Source organism: Alosa alosa, chromosome 21, assembly GCF_017589495.1.
Source record: "Alosa alosa isolate M-15738 ecotype Scorff River chromosome 21, AALO_Geno_1.1, whole genome shotgun sequence".
NCBI classification, from domain to species: Eukaryota; Metazoa; Chordata; class Actinopteri; order Clupeiformes; family Clupeidae; genus Alosa; species Alosa alosa.
In genome coordinates, this window is record NC_063209.1 from 4,764,686 (window position 1) to 4,780,701 (window position 16,016).

The window sequence follows — 16,016 nt, forward strand, 5'->3', positions numbered from 1 at the left end:
CCACAGTTTATGGCTTAATGAAGGTGTTTATGGCTTAATGAAGGTGTTTATGGTTCAGTGAAGGTGTTTTAATTGTTTTATCAATACTCTTAAACTATTGAGAGGCTCTTTGCAAAAGTTGGCTTCAAGGATAATGTGGAAAGAATTCTTCAAATTGTTTGTAACCATCTCACCAAATTTGGTACTATCCACATAGTGCCCATAAGATAATGTCCCTGCTCAAACAAGCAGATACAGTGTTCATCTGGGCTCCTCTCTAGGCCTGCTTTTCCATACTTTTCCATTTTTTAAATGTGTTTTAGAGGTTTGCAAATGAAAAGTGTGTTATGTCAGATTGACCACATTAACACGGGCAAACATTCACGAGGGGTTTAAATCATTTTAAAACCAGACACGTTCTTGTCAAGTAGTCTGAAGAAAAGTCATCATTTTCCTCCCCTGAGCAGTGTTTCATATTACCTATTCATATCACCGCCCCAAGCCCCTCCCTGATGGGAAGGAGTCTCCTTAGTATTTATTCCAGTGGACACCTATAACATAGGCTATACTTGTTTGCAGCGTGGAGAGGAGCGGTACTGGTCAGAGGATCAAAATGAAGCACTTAACGTTGTTGGCTCTGGCACTAACTTTAATTGTTTCGATATGTGTTGCGAAGTCGCCATACCAATCAGTTCTGCAGCACAGCAGAATAAGAGGACGTGCGCATGGGTAAGTTTAATCAACGTTAATCAATTACCGTTGAAATTAAAAGTGATTAAGGTAGTTATGGTTAATAAAAAAATATAAGCAATCATGACATTATCAGATACTCTCACAGGCTACGGTTTGATCAACATTGATACAGCGTTTGAAAGAGATATTGAAGATATTGACTGCTAATACCCAACAGATCATTAGATGAGAGAACTGTCTCCAAATAAAAAAAACTGCTCTGTAGGCTATGTGTGTGCCTTTTTTGGGATACTTGAATCTTACCTATCTTTTCCCATTGTAGCCCTAACGTCTGTGCAATGCAGCAGATTCAGGGAACGGATAAGAAGTATTTCACCAACTGCAAACAATGGTATCATCGCAAGATCTGTGGAAAGCCAACGTGAGTTGAAGTGTGATAGCGCACACAGAAAAAAACTTTTGTCTTTCTTTGCCTTTCTTTTTCATTGCACTGCTTCTGATGAAATATTGTCTGCAAGAAAGTCACGATGTAGGCTACGCTTCTGAATCCGCTGACGGAGTGCACTTTAGGATGCACATTAATGGGATTCTGAACTTTCACACATTGAAACCCCTTTATTTTAGCCATGTTGTGGAGATTCTGTTAATTCAGATAATGCATTTTGCAGAAATATTGCGAGAGTAGCAGGGAGTTTCCACTGAAGTATGAGAGTTAAGCCTGAAAATATCCTCTGTCAGGACCTCTAAAATGCCCCTGGAAAAATGTATCCCTTAGATCCCATGGCTGCTTTAAATTGATGCTGGAAGGTAGTCTGTGATGTAGCTATGTGGTTAATGATAGTGTTTTGTGGAGCCAAAATGCCAGCATGCGAGACATGGAGAACTTACACAAGCATGAAAAATAGGGGCCACTGTTTTTAAGAGATTGAAAAAGTTAAATTCTTTCCTCATACTGGTGCCCAAACATCTTGGTAGCAAACCATAATTACGCCCTGAGTCAACAGTGAAGTTGCCTTCAGTAATGTTGAACATGAAAGTTATTAGAACCATCAATTAATGTCACTCAAGTCAGGCTTTGACCTCCAACCATCAAGGGGAAAGCTTCCCCTTTTACCATTAATTAAATTCAAATGCTGTACATGTATGTTTTGTAGCCTATAGTTCTTGATTAAATAATTATTTAGCGTCTACTGCAGTTACCACACTCAGGTGTGGAAAAAATACCTGTTGCCTGTAGCAGTTTGGGTTTGGAGGCTACCCGTGATGCACCGGTGTTTTGGGTTTGGTTTGTTCTAGCAGACAGCCACCAGTCTCAGCGTAGCCAGTCCTCAACTGCTTTGCCAGCTGATCTGGTTTGATGATGTATTGACCTGAGGTATTTTTAGAATATGTTGCAAGGAAGTAACTGTTTGTATCTGTCAGCTCTGTTTGATGTAGTTATGTTGAATGCTACTGACTTTTATCTGCAGGGTTTCAAATTCATTAAGATCACAACTATAGCTTTTGTCTTTTTTTCTCAATATGTGCCGGTGCCCATAAACAGGCCCATAAACAACTTTTTTTTTTTTTTTTTTGTCAGTTTGTCTCACAAGTTGTCCAAGTCTTTTGTTTACAGTGTGTTTGTTGTTGGCACATGGGAAAAAGGCAGGTGTATAATTTTAAGTTGAAAAGCTTTGAAAAAGCTTCCAATTCCTTCCTCAGTTCTTGATTTAACTGGCTTTACCCAATGACTTAGAGGCCCTCAGCAGTTTGTCTTGTATATTAAAGCAGTTGAACTGTTTCATTGTGAGGTGGGGTATAACCTTGACAATGTATTTTTATTAACAAAGGAGTTATCAACTTGGCTGAAACATGGAGGTGTAGGATGCTAGTCAGTGGGTATGAGCTGTTCGCTGACTTCCTCTTAAGGAGCACTCTGGTTTTCCACTTGGAGGCAGACATGCTGCAAATTCCTCATAAAAAATGTTCTCAACCCTGACTGATGGACACAGGCTTAGAGGTGTAGAGAGTGGTTCTTGGATATGGGATTTTAACATGGCATGGGAATTCTATATCAGTGTAACATAGAAGGGTGATGGGATTATGTTTTCAAGTAAGTAATTTCACAATTTTAGAAAAAAAAATGTAACCAACATACCACATCTTGAAAAAATGAAGTATCAGCATAAATGAAGTGTGAGGTAGCTTATGAAACAGAGGAGGTCTTGTGCGTTTCCACTTTACATTTCACAACAGTGTTTCTTTCATTGCTGTTCCCCAGAAAGTAAAAGAGGAAGCAGGCATAGCTCAAGGCACTGGACATCTTAGGAAATGACAGCTTTAGAGTAATCTGTGGAGGATCTATATTGTTTCTAAAAACACACAAATCGTCCAAAAGTTACCAAATGTTTTGTTTTTATTTGGTCTATTGTTTTGTCACAGAAAGTCCTGATGTGTTAATGCATAAACAATAAACAATCAGGACTAGAATAAATATGACAGGACAATAGTCTGGTTTGTAAAAACAAGACTCTAATCATTATCAGGTTGAATTTGTGTTGATTTACAGACAACCTCCGAGGGGTTTTGAAGTTTAGGGGGGAGTGGGGGTGGGTGGGGTGGGGTGAGGGGTTGCAGTCTGTGTGAACAATCCCTGTCTTTGTGTGCACAGCTCATAATGGGCATTGCAGTGAGGCAAGCTATTTCCAGGTCACTTGAGGGGAGAGTAATAACCGGCCTCTTGACCAATAACTTACCTACTTCTCCACTGGCCTGGTCCTTTTGGCTGTTTCTTCAGGGAATCATTACCCCTTGCCAGACACGATTTTTGACAGTCTAGATTACATGGTCTGTTTAATTCCCTCTAAACGGGAGCTGACAACCAAAATAAATTGCAATAAAAAAAAAAATCCGATTGGGTCCTTTGTTGGATGTGGGATTGCATTTAAATTCACTTTCCATGTTGTAAAGGTCTAGATTTACAGAAAAGGCCAAGGCCTTCATGACAGTTGGAAATCTGCTCTTCTAGACTTTCCACATTCTCAAGCATCTTTCAAGCCGACTTCCCACTTTTTTTACCATTTGTGAGGGACCACACCATTTAGAAGTTCAATGTACACAGTGTTTGAATTGTGCAGCCTATCTGTTTATTTTGTCAGAAATCCATAGCTACCATCTTTGTTTATGCTGGCAAAGAACAAACAGGAGTTGAGTTACCATCTGTTTTGATAATCAGTTCAGTCTGGTTTCCAGTCCTGTTTTACAAGGCTACCCCCACTCTGAATGTCAGGATTGTCCTCTTTGTCTTGACTTACATCTTTAGCCTTACACTCCTTTTTTATGTTCCTAGCAGCTGATCGCTTAAATCCAAGTCTGTGTTTTTATTAGAGATGATTGACAACCTGGAAGAAAAGAAACATAGCCACTGTAATAAATGACATGAGTTTCATTTTATACCTTTTGTAAAGAAAAGAGGAGAAATGTGAATAATGTTCTATGGGCACATTTATATGTCTGTCTCCTTCTGTCACCAAGCAAGTGATCCTATTATAGTAGGGCTCAACGTTAACTTTTAAAAGTGTTTAAAAGTGGTTGCCAGCTTGGCAACCAGGCATGGGGTTTTGGTTACTAAAGCCAACCAAATCTGGTTGCCACTTGTAAGAATTTGGTAGTCAAGGCAACCGGGCAGCCATTAATGTCCAGCCCAGATTATAGCCCGGAGACATAGTTCTTGTGTTGAACCATCTTTTATGATGCACAACTAAGTGATAACCACAGTGGTTAGCTTTGTTTGAAATATGTATATACGGGGCCTCCTCAACTTTTGACGTTTGTATTCAGTGCACCCTCAAAAGATGGTTTTGAATTTCCCATTTATTTATGCTGGCAAAACACTATTTCAGTATTGGTCCCTTTGTTCCCTTTCAGGAGTTTCCTCTGGCCAATTCTGTGTCTCTGGATTTCTGTGCTCTCAAAGGAAATGAGTTTTTTATGACCTTCCCAGACCATTTCAAGCCTAGCACAGATTTATTATGGAAATACAAGGGAACAAAATGGAGAACAGGACTGTATAGATATGATTGCCTTTCAGGCAGAAGGCTGGCATCACACTTTTAAATGCTACTGCAGCAGAGGACGGAGGATTGAAAGCGGTGGTGCAAATAACAGTGTAACAGTGCATGTCATGCTCATAAAAGTATCTTTGACTTTGTGTAAAATTGTCATTTTGTGGCATGTTTGTGTCTACAGGGTGATCAGCTATGAGTGTTGTCCTGGTTATGAAAAGGTAGCGGGAGAGAAGGGCTGCCCAGCAGGTAAAGAAGACGATGTGTCCTCCACTTTGAAATGCCACAGCCTATATGTGCAAACCTGGCTTGTGGTTCAGTTTTGCCTTATTTTCTCATATGTATTGCTGTTAGAACCATGTGTTTGTTTCAACATGGGAAGGATGATTGTGTTGTTTGTGTTTTGCAGCCTTGCCCTTGGTGAACATCTACAATACTTTGGGTGCGGTTGGAGCCACCACCACTCAAATGTACTCTGACAGGGCCAAGCTGAGGGAAGAGATTGAGGGGCCTGGCAGCTTCACATTCTTTGCCCCAAGCAACGAGGCCTGGGCTGCCCTGCCAACTGTGAGTACTAGAATCCGTCCACAGTCTACAGCTGGCTGGAAAAGGTTCAAACTTTACCACTCCATAAAACTTTCAGCAAGTAAGCCTCTCATCTGAGGGCTAATTGATCTGATGACAAAATTATAATGACCCCTTACTCATGCTCATGTTTTGGAACACTAGAAAACAGTACAACATCTCCATGATGAGGCAATCTGTGGTCTGCAATCTTGTTTATGTGGTCACCATGATGGAATGTGATGGATCTCATGCGGCTTGCAGGAAATTCTAGATGCCTTGGTCAGCAATGTCAACATTGAGCTTCTGAATGCACTGCACTACCACATGGTCAACAGACGTCTGACCTCCGAGGACCTGAAGCACGGCGCTGCCTTCCCCTCCATGTATCAAGACTTCGATGTTCACATCCATCATTATCCCAATGGAGTGAGTATTGGATAGCTGCATTGAGAGATGACATGTAGAAGCACAAGTACATATGCTGCAGTACTGTAATGAGATGTTGTTTCTTTTAAAAGGTTGTTACAGTGAATTGTGCCCGCCTTGTGAAGACTGACCAACATGCGACCAATGGAATTGTGCATGTCGTGGACAGAGTCATCACCGCCATCACCAATGATGTCAACAGTTTACTTGACACCGATGATGAGCTGGAGACATTGCGTGTAAAGCATAGGCTCTTCATGTCTCAAACTTTTTCATTACTTTTAAACTATACAAGTTACACAATGACAATATAGAAAATACATTTGAGATTGGTATTTACTTTGAATAGTCTGTTTTTAAATCCTACATATCACATTCTAGAAGGGGATCCTTGTGCCACATAATACTAAGTCAATCCTTTTATTTCAGTGTAACCATGATAACAATACTATCAGTTGAAATGTTGTAATAGTATTTATCATTTGTTTGTTATCTTTTTAGACTGCTGTTGCTGCTGCAGGTTTGACCACCATGCTGGAAAGTGAAGGCCACTACACTATCTTCGCCCCAACAAATGAGGCCTTTGAGAAGATTCCTGCAGATACTCTGACCAGGATCTTGGGAGACCCAGTGGCCCTGAAAGGTGATTTATTCTAAGCAAGTAAACTGGGACAAGAACTTTGTGTGTGATAATGTATCATTTACATATCTAAGATAAGGACCAGTCAATCATTATTCACCACTTTTCCCATCAAAATATGATGTTCTATGTTTTCATGGAGCACAGAAACCATATGATATTTTACAATGCAAATTAGGTAATAGTAAGCTATCATGTTATCAGGTCAAAGCATCTATTGTTTTACTTAAAAAAACAATGTTACATTGTTTTGAAGTAATTTCATTCAGAAGAGAGTATCATTTTCTGTTCTTGACACTGTTCCCTGCTCTGGCTTGTCTCGTCACTCTCTAGACATGCTGAATTACCACATCCTGAAGAATATGCACTGCTCTGAGTCCATTGTGTCAGGAATGCCCTTAGAAACTCTGCAGGGCACTGTGTTGGAGGTGGGCTGTGATGGAGATGAGATGACCCTCAATGGCAAATCCATCATTCAGTCGAAGGACAAACTGGGCACCAATGGAGTTGTCCACTATATTAATGAGCTCCTTATTCCTGATTCAGGTTGGCTTCCTGTCATCTCTGTGTGCGTTGGTCATAAATATCTGAACAATTACCTCATACATTTCTGGTTAACACTGCTGACTAACTGTGCGGTATATCTTCAAAGCTAAGACACTCATTGAGCTCATGGAGGGATCTACAGTCACCACAGCAACCAAGATGTTTGTTGATGCAGGGCTTTCCAGTCATCTTACTGGCTCTGAGATCATTACCCTGCTGGCCCCACAGGATGATGCTTTCAAAGGTATGCTTGTAAAATGTTTTGCTGGTCAAAGGGGCCTTTTTGCTCTTCATCCTTGGGATTTTGTCTCACAACCACATGGAATTTGGTCACAGGCAGCTTGACCATGACTGAGGAGAAGAAGAAGTTGATGAGGAACCACTTAGTGAAAGAGCAGCTTTCTTCCAAGGGCCTTTATCATGGACAGGAACTGGAGACCCTCGGAGGACTTAAACTGAGAGTGTTTGTGTACAGAAATGTAAGTAGGCCTGCTTGAAGGTTTTATATATAACTTGAAGGAAAAGTTATTTAAAAAAACATCTGAACATGTAATATTGAGCAAATTACTATGCTATATATTTTAAAGGTGTGTTTTATTGTTATTCTGTTGTACATTGCTATGGATAAAGGTGTCTGCTAAGTGAAAAGAAACATAATATTTATTTACAATGCAATTTGTTACATTTACATACCGAACCCACGATTGCTAGTCCGTGTTGCTTTGGATAACAGTGTCTGCTAAATACCATTCAACTTTAACATACAGTAAAGTATATTCAAACATCATACACTAATTTTCATTTCTTAGTAGGTTGAACAAATACCCACAATAAGTGTTCAGTGCTTGTCATAAAAATACAAAGACTATTCCTCTATGTATGTGTCATGTGTTTTCCAGTCATGTTCTGTGTGCTGGTAGGGCTGGTGGATAAAACGTGTAGTGCTCTCACATTTCTGCTTTGCAATGGAATTCACAGACCACCGGAAACATCCTCTCTGCATCGACTTAACTCTTTCCACAGACCACTTTTGAATCATGAGTCTTCACATAAAACAACATTGCAGTGAGGACTGGTTTGAGTAACAATCTTTTCCCCTCTCTCCCAGAACCTGTGTATTGAAAATGCTTGCATTGCTGCACATGATAAGACTGGACGTTTCGCCACCATGTTCACTGTTGACAAGGTCCTTGCTCCACCCATGGGAACAGTTATGGATGTTCTGAAAGCAGATAATCGTTTTAGGTGAGAAGGAGTTACTCTCCTCCCTAATTCTTTCCCTCTGATTAGTATTGGCCTTGAGGGAGTGAAGTCAAAAGGAAAGTGAAGATATCATCTTATGCTCATAAGTTGATACCTTGCAGGTGTTGCTTGACTTGAGAATTCTTCTTTGCATCTCGCAATTTTCTTTTGAAGCCCTAAAGCTCTGAAAATACCCTGCAGGGGAAATATCCAAAGCAAAACGGGTGTAATGGGTTTAACAGAGCAGAAAGCTGAAGGGGAATATGCAGCTGCACATTCCCACCCACATTCAAAGACTTATTGTCAGCGTGCTCAACACTTTTCCGCAGCAGTCATGAATTAACATGTTCTAAGGCAGTCCTTGGTCCCAGCATTCACTCAGGTTATTCAGTGCACCGCTTCCCTGTCTGTGACATTGTTGTGTCTTTTTCTGAGCATGCTCTCTAATGGCCACTCTTGTTTATTTCAGCACTGTGGTTGACGCCATTCAGAAGGCGGGCATGACTGAGCTGCTGAACAAGCAGGGTGCCTACACGGTGTTTGCGCCTACCAACGATGCCTTCAAGGCTATGCCCCCGGCTGAACTCAACAGACTCATGAGTAATGCATTTCACTATCTTGCCAACACAAACATGCTGACTTCATTCTAAAACAAAATGTGATACATAAAGCATAAAAAAGACTGGGCTGAACAAGTACTGAATTGAAATGACTGTCCTGCTTTGGAAGAGCTACTTATTAAATTCTAAATCCTACTTCTAAATCCAGACAACTTCCTATTCTAAAAAGTTCTAGAACCTTAAATTATTTCCTGTGTCATGCATGTGCCCATTGATTTGCCAGCCTCACATTGATGTGTGCTTATAGGTAACACCCAGCAGCTTGCTAGCACTCTGAAGTACCATATGGGTGAGGGGCTCCTGGTCAGTGGCGGAGTGACCTCTCACACACGGGTGAAGCCCCTGCAGGGAGAGAGGCTGGAGCTGGGTGTGGTAGGTCAACTATAAAGCAACAAGTATACTTCTGTGCAGTGCATATGTTGTACGATCAACATATGTTGTATGTATGTTGTACGATGTTGTGTCGCCCATCTACTGGATTCATTTGGCTTCAGCACAGAAAGGCTGTACAGACTGGACGTATGATGAGTTTTGCGTCATCCGTTCAGTGTGTAGACCACATCCGTACAAGTATGCTTGGACCTTAAGGCTCCTATAAGCCTCCATCAATGAAAACCACTTCCAGAGTGAAATGCCGCCATATAGAAATTGCCATAATTCAAGGCTGATTTCACTGAAAAACAGAAATATCATTGTGTCATCATCATCATTGTGGGTTTTTTTTTTGTGAGTGTTATTTTAAGACATATTGGTAAATGCTATATCTGACTTGTTTGAAGTGGTCCAGTTATGAGCCTCATGTCATTTTGTAACCTCTTTCAGAGAAACCAAACCATGTATGTGAACCGAGTACCGGTTGTAGACGCTGATCTGATGGCCACCAATGGGGTTGTTCACGCCGTAAACACAATCATTAAGCCACTCCGTAAGCCTCTCCCTTTTGAACAATTTGACAGTATTGTGAGATCTACCATCACTTCATGAAAGTTACAGAATCCTGATTCAATGGTTCACATTTATGTCTTTCAGCTCCCAAGGTTCAGAGTGATCAAGCAGCTGGATCTGTGATAACACGTGCATCTGCAGTGAAAGTAAGTCTTGGGTCATTATCTAATCACACAGGGTCCCCACTCTAAGTGAAATGTAATATTCCATGACTTCTCCCTGACTTTCCCTGACAAAAAGCCTGAATTTCCATGACATGAATGGTTCAATATACCGACCAACAATTTCAGAGTAGCTGCGTATGGTTCAAGAATGTTGTATCAAATAAATGGGCATTGAATAAACAAGGTTAGGCTAACCACAACCACTTAAACAAGCAGTAAAGCTAATAATGAGATATACATGAATTCTGTGTGGAAATATATTTGTATTAACATATTTTGGCAAGGACATTTTAAACTGCTACAACAAAATCCCCTGATATTCCATGGCCCAATCCCAAAGTCCGGACTCACAGACTCACGGACTTTGCTGCGCGTTCTCACAAAATACGTAAGGGCTTAGGGCTGTCCTAATGTCACATTTCAAAGGGCGTGAGGGTTTGAGTACACACTTAACGAGGCCTTTCCGTGAGTCTGCATCAGTGCAGACTTCATCAAAGGGAATTACCCACAGTTCAAAGCGTTATCTTTGTTAATATCTTTGTTATTAAACGTCACCATGGTAACATGTGATCTCGTGAGGTGCTGTCCCAATCCCATTTATACCTATCTGAGCTCATGTAGCCTCACACACTCACTCACTTGCACCTGAGATTAATTAAGTCTGGGAGTCTTTAGTCCTTAGTCCTCAGGGCTCACTTTGGGATTCAGCCATATGACTTTGCCCCAAAAATGATAAAATGCCCTGATTTTCCATGTCCATGAATAGACTTTATCAAATTGTCATGATATTCCAGAAATGTTATGACCCGTGGGAACACTGATCACATTCATCAGTAATTGATCACATCCTTTTACATCTGCATATAGGGCATTCATTTTCATTACATCAAGAAATTACATTCCTTCAGGCCATTAGATCCCATAACATTTTGAAGCAAACAGCTAAACTCACACCATTGTTTGCAGTGTTTCAGAGTATTGAACAGTTTGATATGTAATTGCCCTCTGTTTGCTTTCTTTGCAGGCAGGCACGCAAGTCCTCAGAAATGGTAATTTTTCTTAAGTTTCACCTTTAATGATATTCAATCCAGTTGGCACCTGTATTGTCAATGCAATAGGGATCAACTAAAACTTCACTGAAAATGCACTGAACATAAGCAAATCCTCAGATACTAATCCTCAACCAAACAATTTTGTCCCTAAGATTAAGGCCAAATGTGACCACCACTTTTGTTACATGACCTAAGGTGTAAGGTTTTCCCATGATATGATATTCATTTGCCAGATTTTGAAAAGGATTTTCACTTTGTCTGCACAAAACAGCTAACCTACCAAGATCAGGAATGTGTACTCCCAACAAATCTTGGCGTAAACCCAATCTGCCTGGTTGACTTCACTTTTGTCTGGTTATCACAGCTAAAACAAAGTGTTTCTAAATGTGCATTGAAAATGATACATATTATTTTTATTTCAGACGATCTCTTCCAGAAGGTTATGCGAAGTCGGTCCAGTAAAACAATGACTCGTGTTCAGTAAATCCTTTCAAGCAAGGGGATAATTATCAACTTCACCTTCCAATATTTGAACTTGTAGTGTTTGGTTTATGGACGATATGCTTATTTTGGTCTTTCAGGTGATAGGATGTTTATTCTTGTGAAAACTGTTCAACAAACAGTGAACATGTTGACAGACACAAAAGGAACTATTTTAGCAGTCAGAAATGATTTGTTTGAACTTAAATAACAAAGGCCAAGATTTGGATAGTTTCTTTGTTTGATGTAAGAACTATATGATAAACCAAAGACAGCAATTTGATATGATTTCATATAGCTAGATAATTTTGAATATTCATTCAAGTGACTTTTGTTTTTCAGTTCAAGAATGTTTATCCAGAACAGATTTTGAGAATTGTATACTGTGTTTTGTTTTAATACCTGTAGCATGTTTGCATGGTTTAAGCTGGAACAAAAATGCTATTTGGGCACATACCAATGCAGGTGTTTATCATGTCTCCTTGATAATTGTTTATCCTCTGTGTTTTCATCAGTTTAAAGTAAAGTAACACACAAACCATTTGTACATTACTGTGGCAGTCATGTGTGGAATCAAGCAACAATGTCTGCACATATTCAAATAAAACATTTCATTTTTTTAATCAAGAGTTACCATGGTATTTTTCCAGGCCTCTTATATCTGTATTTATGTTTATGGCACTTCACAGACGCTTTCATACAATGTGGTTTACAAAGACATCAATAAACATTACATAACATTACAAATAACAGTTTAGACTAAATCAAATTTAACAAAATAATAACTACAAACATACAGTATACAAACCACAACTTTGTAAGAATTCATAGTCAATTAATAATGGGAAGAATTGTTAACTGACAGTTTACCAAAGGTTTGGCATCTGTTTTCGTAAGGTTCTCTCTTCTTTTTCTAAAAATGTCCAGAAAGATTATTGCTGAACCTTGTATGAAGTAACACCATCAGGCTATTATTTATGTTTGCTTGTTTTCCCTTTTTTCCACAACACCCTATGGCTTTAATCCACTATTCTGTGAGGCACTCAAAGTCTTGAGTATTAGTCCTCTACACTGTTGATAATGGGAACCCTTTTATAGGAAGGAAATATCTGGAGGGACCGATGCTGTGGGGTACTTTGCCAGTCAACATTACAGAAAAGGGAAATATATGTACATAGTTAGCCGTTCCCAGTTGGCAAGGTAAAGGAGTGATCCGGAAGAGTGAAAAAAAAAAACATTCCAGTGCTGTTGCACACTAAATGCCAGCCACAGGCAGGCTCAGTACTGGGAGGCAGGGGTGTGTGACAGCCAATCCTTCTAGAAGTGGCTGAGGGGGCTTCTAAGCCACCCGCCAAAGACAGTTTAACAAGTCTAAATATTGCCAGAAAAAGTATGCATAAACCAAAGGTCACCGCTTTCTGTGGGGGCATGGAAAAGCTCAGGGCCACTGCTTAGAATTCCACTAAAAGGGATGAATGAAGAAAATGCTCTCACTGTAAACTCATAGCCTTTTAAGTGAAGTCAGAAAGCCACCAGATCAGATGGAGTTGAAGTCTGTTGTTCCATTTCAGAGGGTAACCTGTTGGGATGAAGTCAAAACTTAGGGATTAGACTGTGGGATGCCATTGGGGCATGGCATGAAATTTCTCTCGCTTGATTGCATTTTAAAATGGAATATGATCAGACTTCTAAACAATATAACATTACTGTTCAGAACCTTTTGCAGGTCCTTAGTGGATATGGGATGGCGATGCGATGTCCCATTCTAATCTCATGGTATTTGTTTACTAAACAATGCTCTCATTGTTTCTGCATTCATCACCAGTGTACGCTCTACCTGTGCAAGACCCTTTTGGAATCCCTGACTAAGTGGAGGAACCACTAATACAGAACATATGTGGTGACATTAACACCATACTATTATGTGGTTCTGAGCTATGTGCATCACTCAAATACCCCTACTTTTCCAGTAGTCTTTTAAAAGTCCACTGTCCAATCACAGTAGCAACAGTAACAAAATATCAGTCACAAGTACAAACTGGAGGCATATCTATCTATCTATCAATCTATCTATCTATCTATCTATCTATCAATCTATTTTTTTTTTTTCATTCTGGAAGGCTTTAAGTGTTAACACATACATCCTGTGGTTTTATGTGCAGTTAGATGGATGGAATGGAATTTCACGCGTGGATGGGGTTTCCTCTATCTTAATCTAATTTATTTCACAGTCAGTCTGACTGCTATACCTACATAGACTTTTTGACTGACTGGGCAGGTCTGTTTTTTTCATGGACTGAGGAACTTGAGGAACAGCCTCAAGCTAAACTATGTTCGGCAAGTTATGTAAGAAGTTAAATTAAAAAGAAAAAAATAGGGAGCACATCTCTTCTCTTGGAAAAGTAAAAGTTATACTTCTTATCCAAAATGACCTGTGGCAGATCTGTTTCCCCTGTGAAATGTCCAATCAGGTACAGTCATCCTACAATGACACTCAGAGACCTTGGCCCAGAGTATGTATGTTTTAATGTGTGCCTACTTATGTTCAGTTAACATTATTCAAGTTAACCGAACATAGGTATGCACAATACATCGTAGCCTATGCCATATGAGACTTATACAGAAATAGGCTATGGAACTGGAGGATGAATAAAATTAATGAATGAAGCCAGCAATTATATTCTGGAGAATTATCACAAACTCTAAATGACAGCTGTTGTTACTTGGGTCTGAGTGAGTTATTCCATTGGGTTTTGCAAGCCAATGGGACATATTCTTGCAAAAAGTTAATTTTCTGTACCCTGTATTGGTTCTTTGACACAACCAGAGTCTGATTAATGGGACATTTCCTGTAAATTTACACGGAAGAAATGTTAACTGTAGTGTGATGTCCCTTTTCAGATGCCTCAGACTGTTGCATGTTGGATACCATGAGGCCTGCAACTCAGTGAGACTACTTGGTGAAGGCTGCCAACTGGTGGCTAATATTGTTCATTGCATACAAAGAACATTCTCTCAGATCTTATGTTGCTTGGCTTCAAATGCTTCACTGTTCATTCATTTTGGAATGTGCTAAGCCCTACATCACTTCACAACCACCAGTTGCATGTAAAAGTTATTACTGGGTTATGATAGGCTACGTTTTACAGATTGAATAGCCTACAAAAACACAGAATTTTGAAAATGTTAAGGGGTCCACACGAGATATGAAGTAGGCTAGGCTTACAAGCAGAGAGCTCTTGAGATCGGCGAGTTAGACTGAATTGTCAGCACTGCAGATTGGCCTGTCCTAACCCAATTCAAGACGACGGACATGTGATTTGATGGCACTGGTAAGAGGAGATTCATGCCGGTGTAGAGCTAGCAACATCGGCGTTACCGGCTTTCTATTGGTCAGCCACTCCTGAAGAGTTTTAAACGCCAGACAGAGAGGAGCCACATGTAGTGACATCACTGGGCCGTAGCACTGCTCGAAGAAACTGAAAGAACAGTAGTTTTTGTCTGTGTCCTTCCGCATATTACTAATGTACTGCATTTAGGCCCATATCAGCCTGCAGCTGTCCGAGTCTTGTTTGATGTCTGTGAACTTGACTCAATATTTTAGTCAATTAACAACCTTTTTTTGAACTATAGAAGTATGTTGTCGTCCGACGTATCAATAAGTGAAATAGTGACAGTAAAGTAGCCAAAGCTACGACAAATCATTGCTAATCAATTTGAACAGACTCGAACAGCCAATTCGACGAAAATGATTAGTTTTCGTTAGCTAGTATGAATTAGTGATATATAGCTACAGCTTATACTCGTTTGCTATTAGGGGGAACTATTTGCTTGTTGCAGTAGCCGTGAATATTAAATTAACAGGCTAGGCTAGACTAAACTAAACTAAACAGACTGGTTTCAAAGGCATGAATTCGGTTAATGTTAGAGGTAAAAAATAAAAATGTACGTAGAAACACAACCAAGATCATCTTCGTTAGAGTCCGAAAAAAATTAGACAGTGTAAACAATTGAGTATGAACCATTTCATATTAATACCATATAGCTACATCTTTGAAAAGATTGAGGTGTAACAACTTATTTTACAATTTCTAGCAGGACTGACTTACGTTAGCTTAGCGTGCAGTTGGAAAGTGTCTGATCATAACGGATGACATGCGATAACAGGCTAGATATCTGATCGAGTTCTACAGACAGGGACGCAGTAAAAGTGAATAGGCTACCATTCAGGCGACAAGTGTCGCTCGACAACTTGCGGACCTGTAAGCTTTCATAGTCCAGCGCCAGCGAGAATTTACCGAATAGAACGTCAAGTAGTTATTATAACATCCCCGTTGCAGTTCACCGCAAAACTTAAGGAAAGACACACCGGCCACGGTAACACAATAAAAATCGAAACTCAGTATCACTTTGAGTTTATGTCTAATCGGAGTATGCGGCAATGTCTGCGCCGTTTCACTAAAATATGTATGTAGCAGCTACCCGACAAGATCCACGACTAGCAGGCAGGCACAAATGTTGCATCTTTGCTCAAGCGACACTTAAACTATAAATTGGCCTGAAGTTGTTAACTTGGCGGATGGATATAGGGAGTTGCACTCCGCCTCCAGTCTTTTTGA

The 16,016-nt window shown here is 39.9% G+C and overlaps 1 protein-coding gene across 1 annotated transcript; it reads left to right on the forward strand.

Moving 5' to 3' along the window:
- The first annotated feature begins 538 nt into the window (after positions 1-538).
- tgfbi (transforming growth factor, beta-induced) lies at positions 539-12,020 on the forward strand. Its single transcript, XM_048231049.1, has 17 exons — positions 539-708; positions 995-1,093; positions 4,900-4,964; positions 5,125-5,282; positions 5,544-5,708; positions 5,801-5,947; positions 6,210-6,351; positions 6,682-6,894; positions 7,001-7,138; positions 7,231-7,373; positions 8,003-8,139; positions 8,606-8,736; positions 9,004-9,128; positions 9,579-9,681; positions 9,786-9,847; positions 10,890-10,914; positions 11,340-12,020. The coding sequence occupies exons 1-17, from the start codon at positions 593-595 to the stop codon at positions 11,399-11,401; spliced, it is 2,031 nt and encodes a 676-aa protein (XP_048087006.1). The 5' UTR covers positions 539-592; the 3' UTR covers positions 11,402-12,020.
- The last annotated feature ends 3,996 nt before the right edge of the window (positions 12,021-16,016 follow it).

What these genes read in the sequence shown, in the direction of transcription:
- tgfbi (XM_048231049.1), top strand. Translation starts at nt 593, where the DNA reads ATGAAGCACTTAACGTTGTTGGCTCTGGCACTAACTTTAATTGTTTCG. An exon ending in AAGATCTGTGGAAAGCCAAC is followed by an intron (nt 1,094 to 4,899) that starts GTGAGTTGAAGT and finishes TTGTGTCTACAG; the next exon opens with GGTGATCAGCTATGAGTGTT. An exon ending in GAGTGTTTGTGTACAGAAAT is followed by an intron (nt 7,374 to 8,002) that starts GTAAGTAGGCCT and finishes CCTCTCTCCCAG; the next exon opens with AACCTGTGTATTGAAAATGC.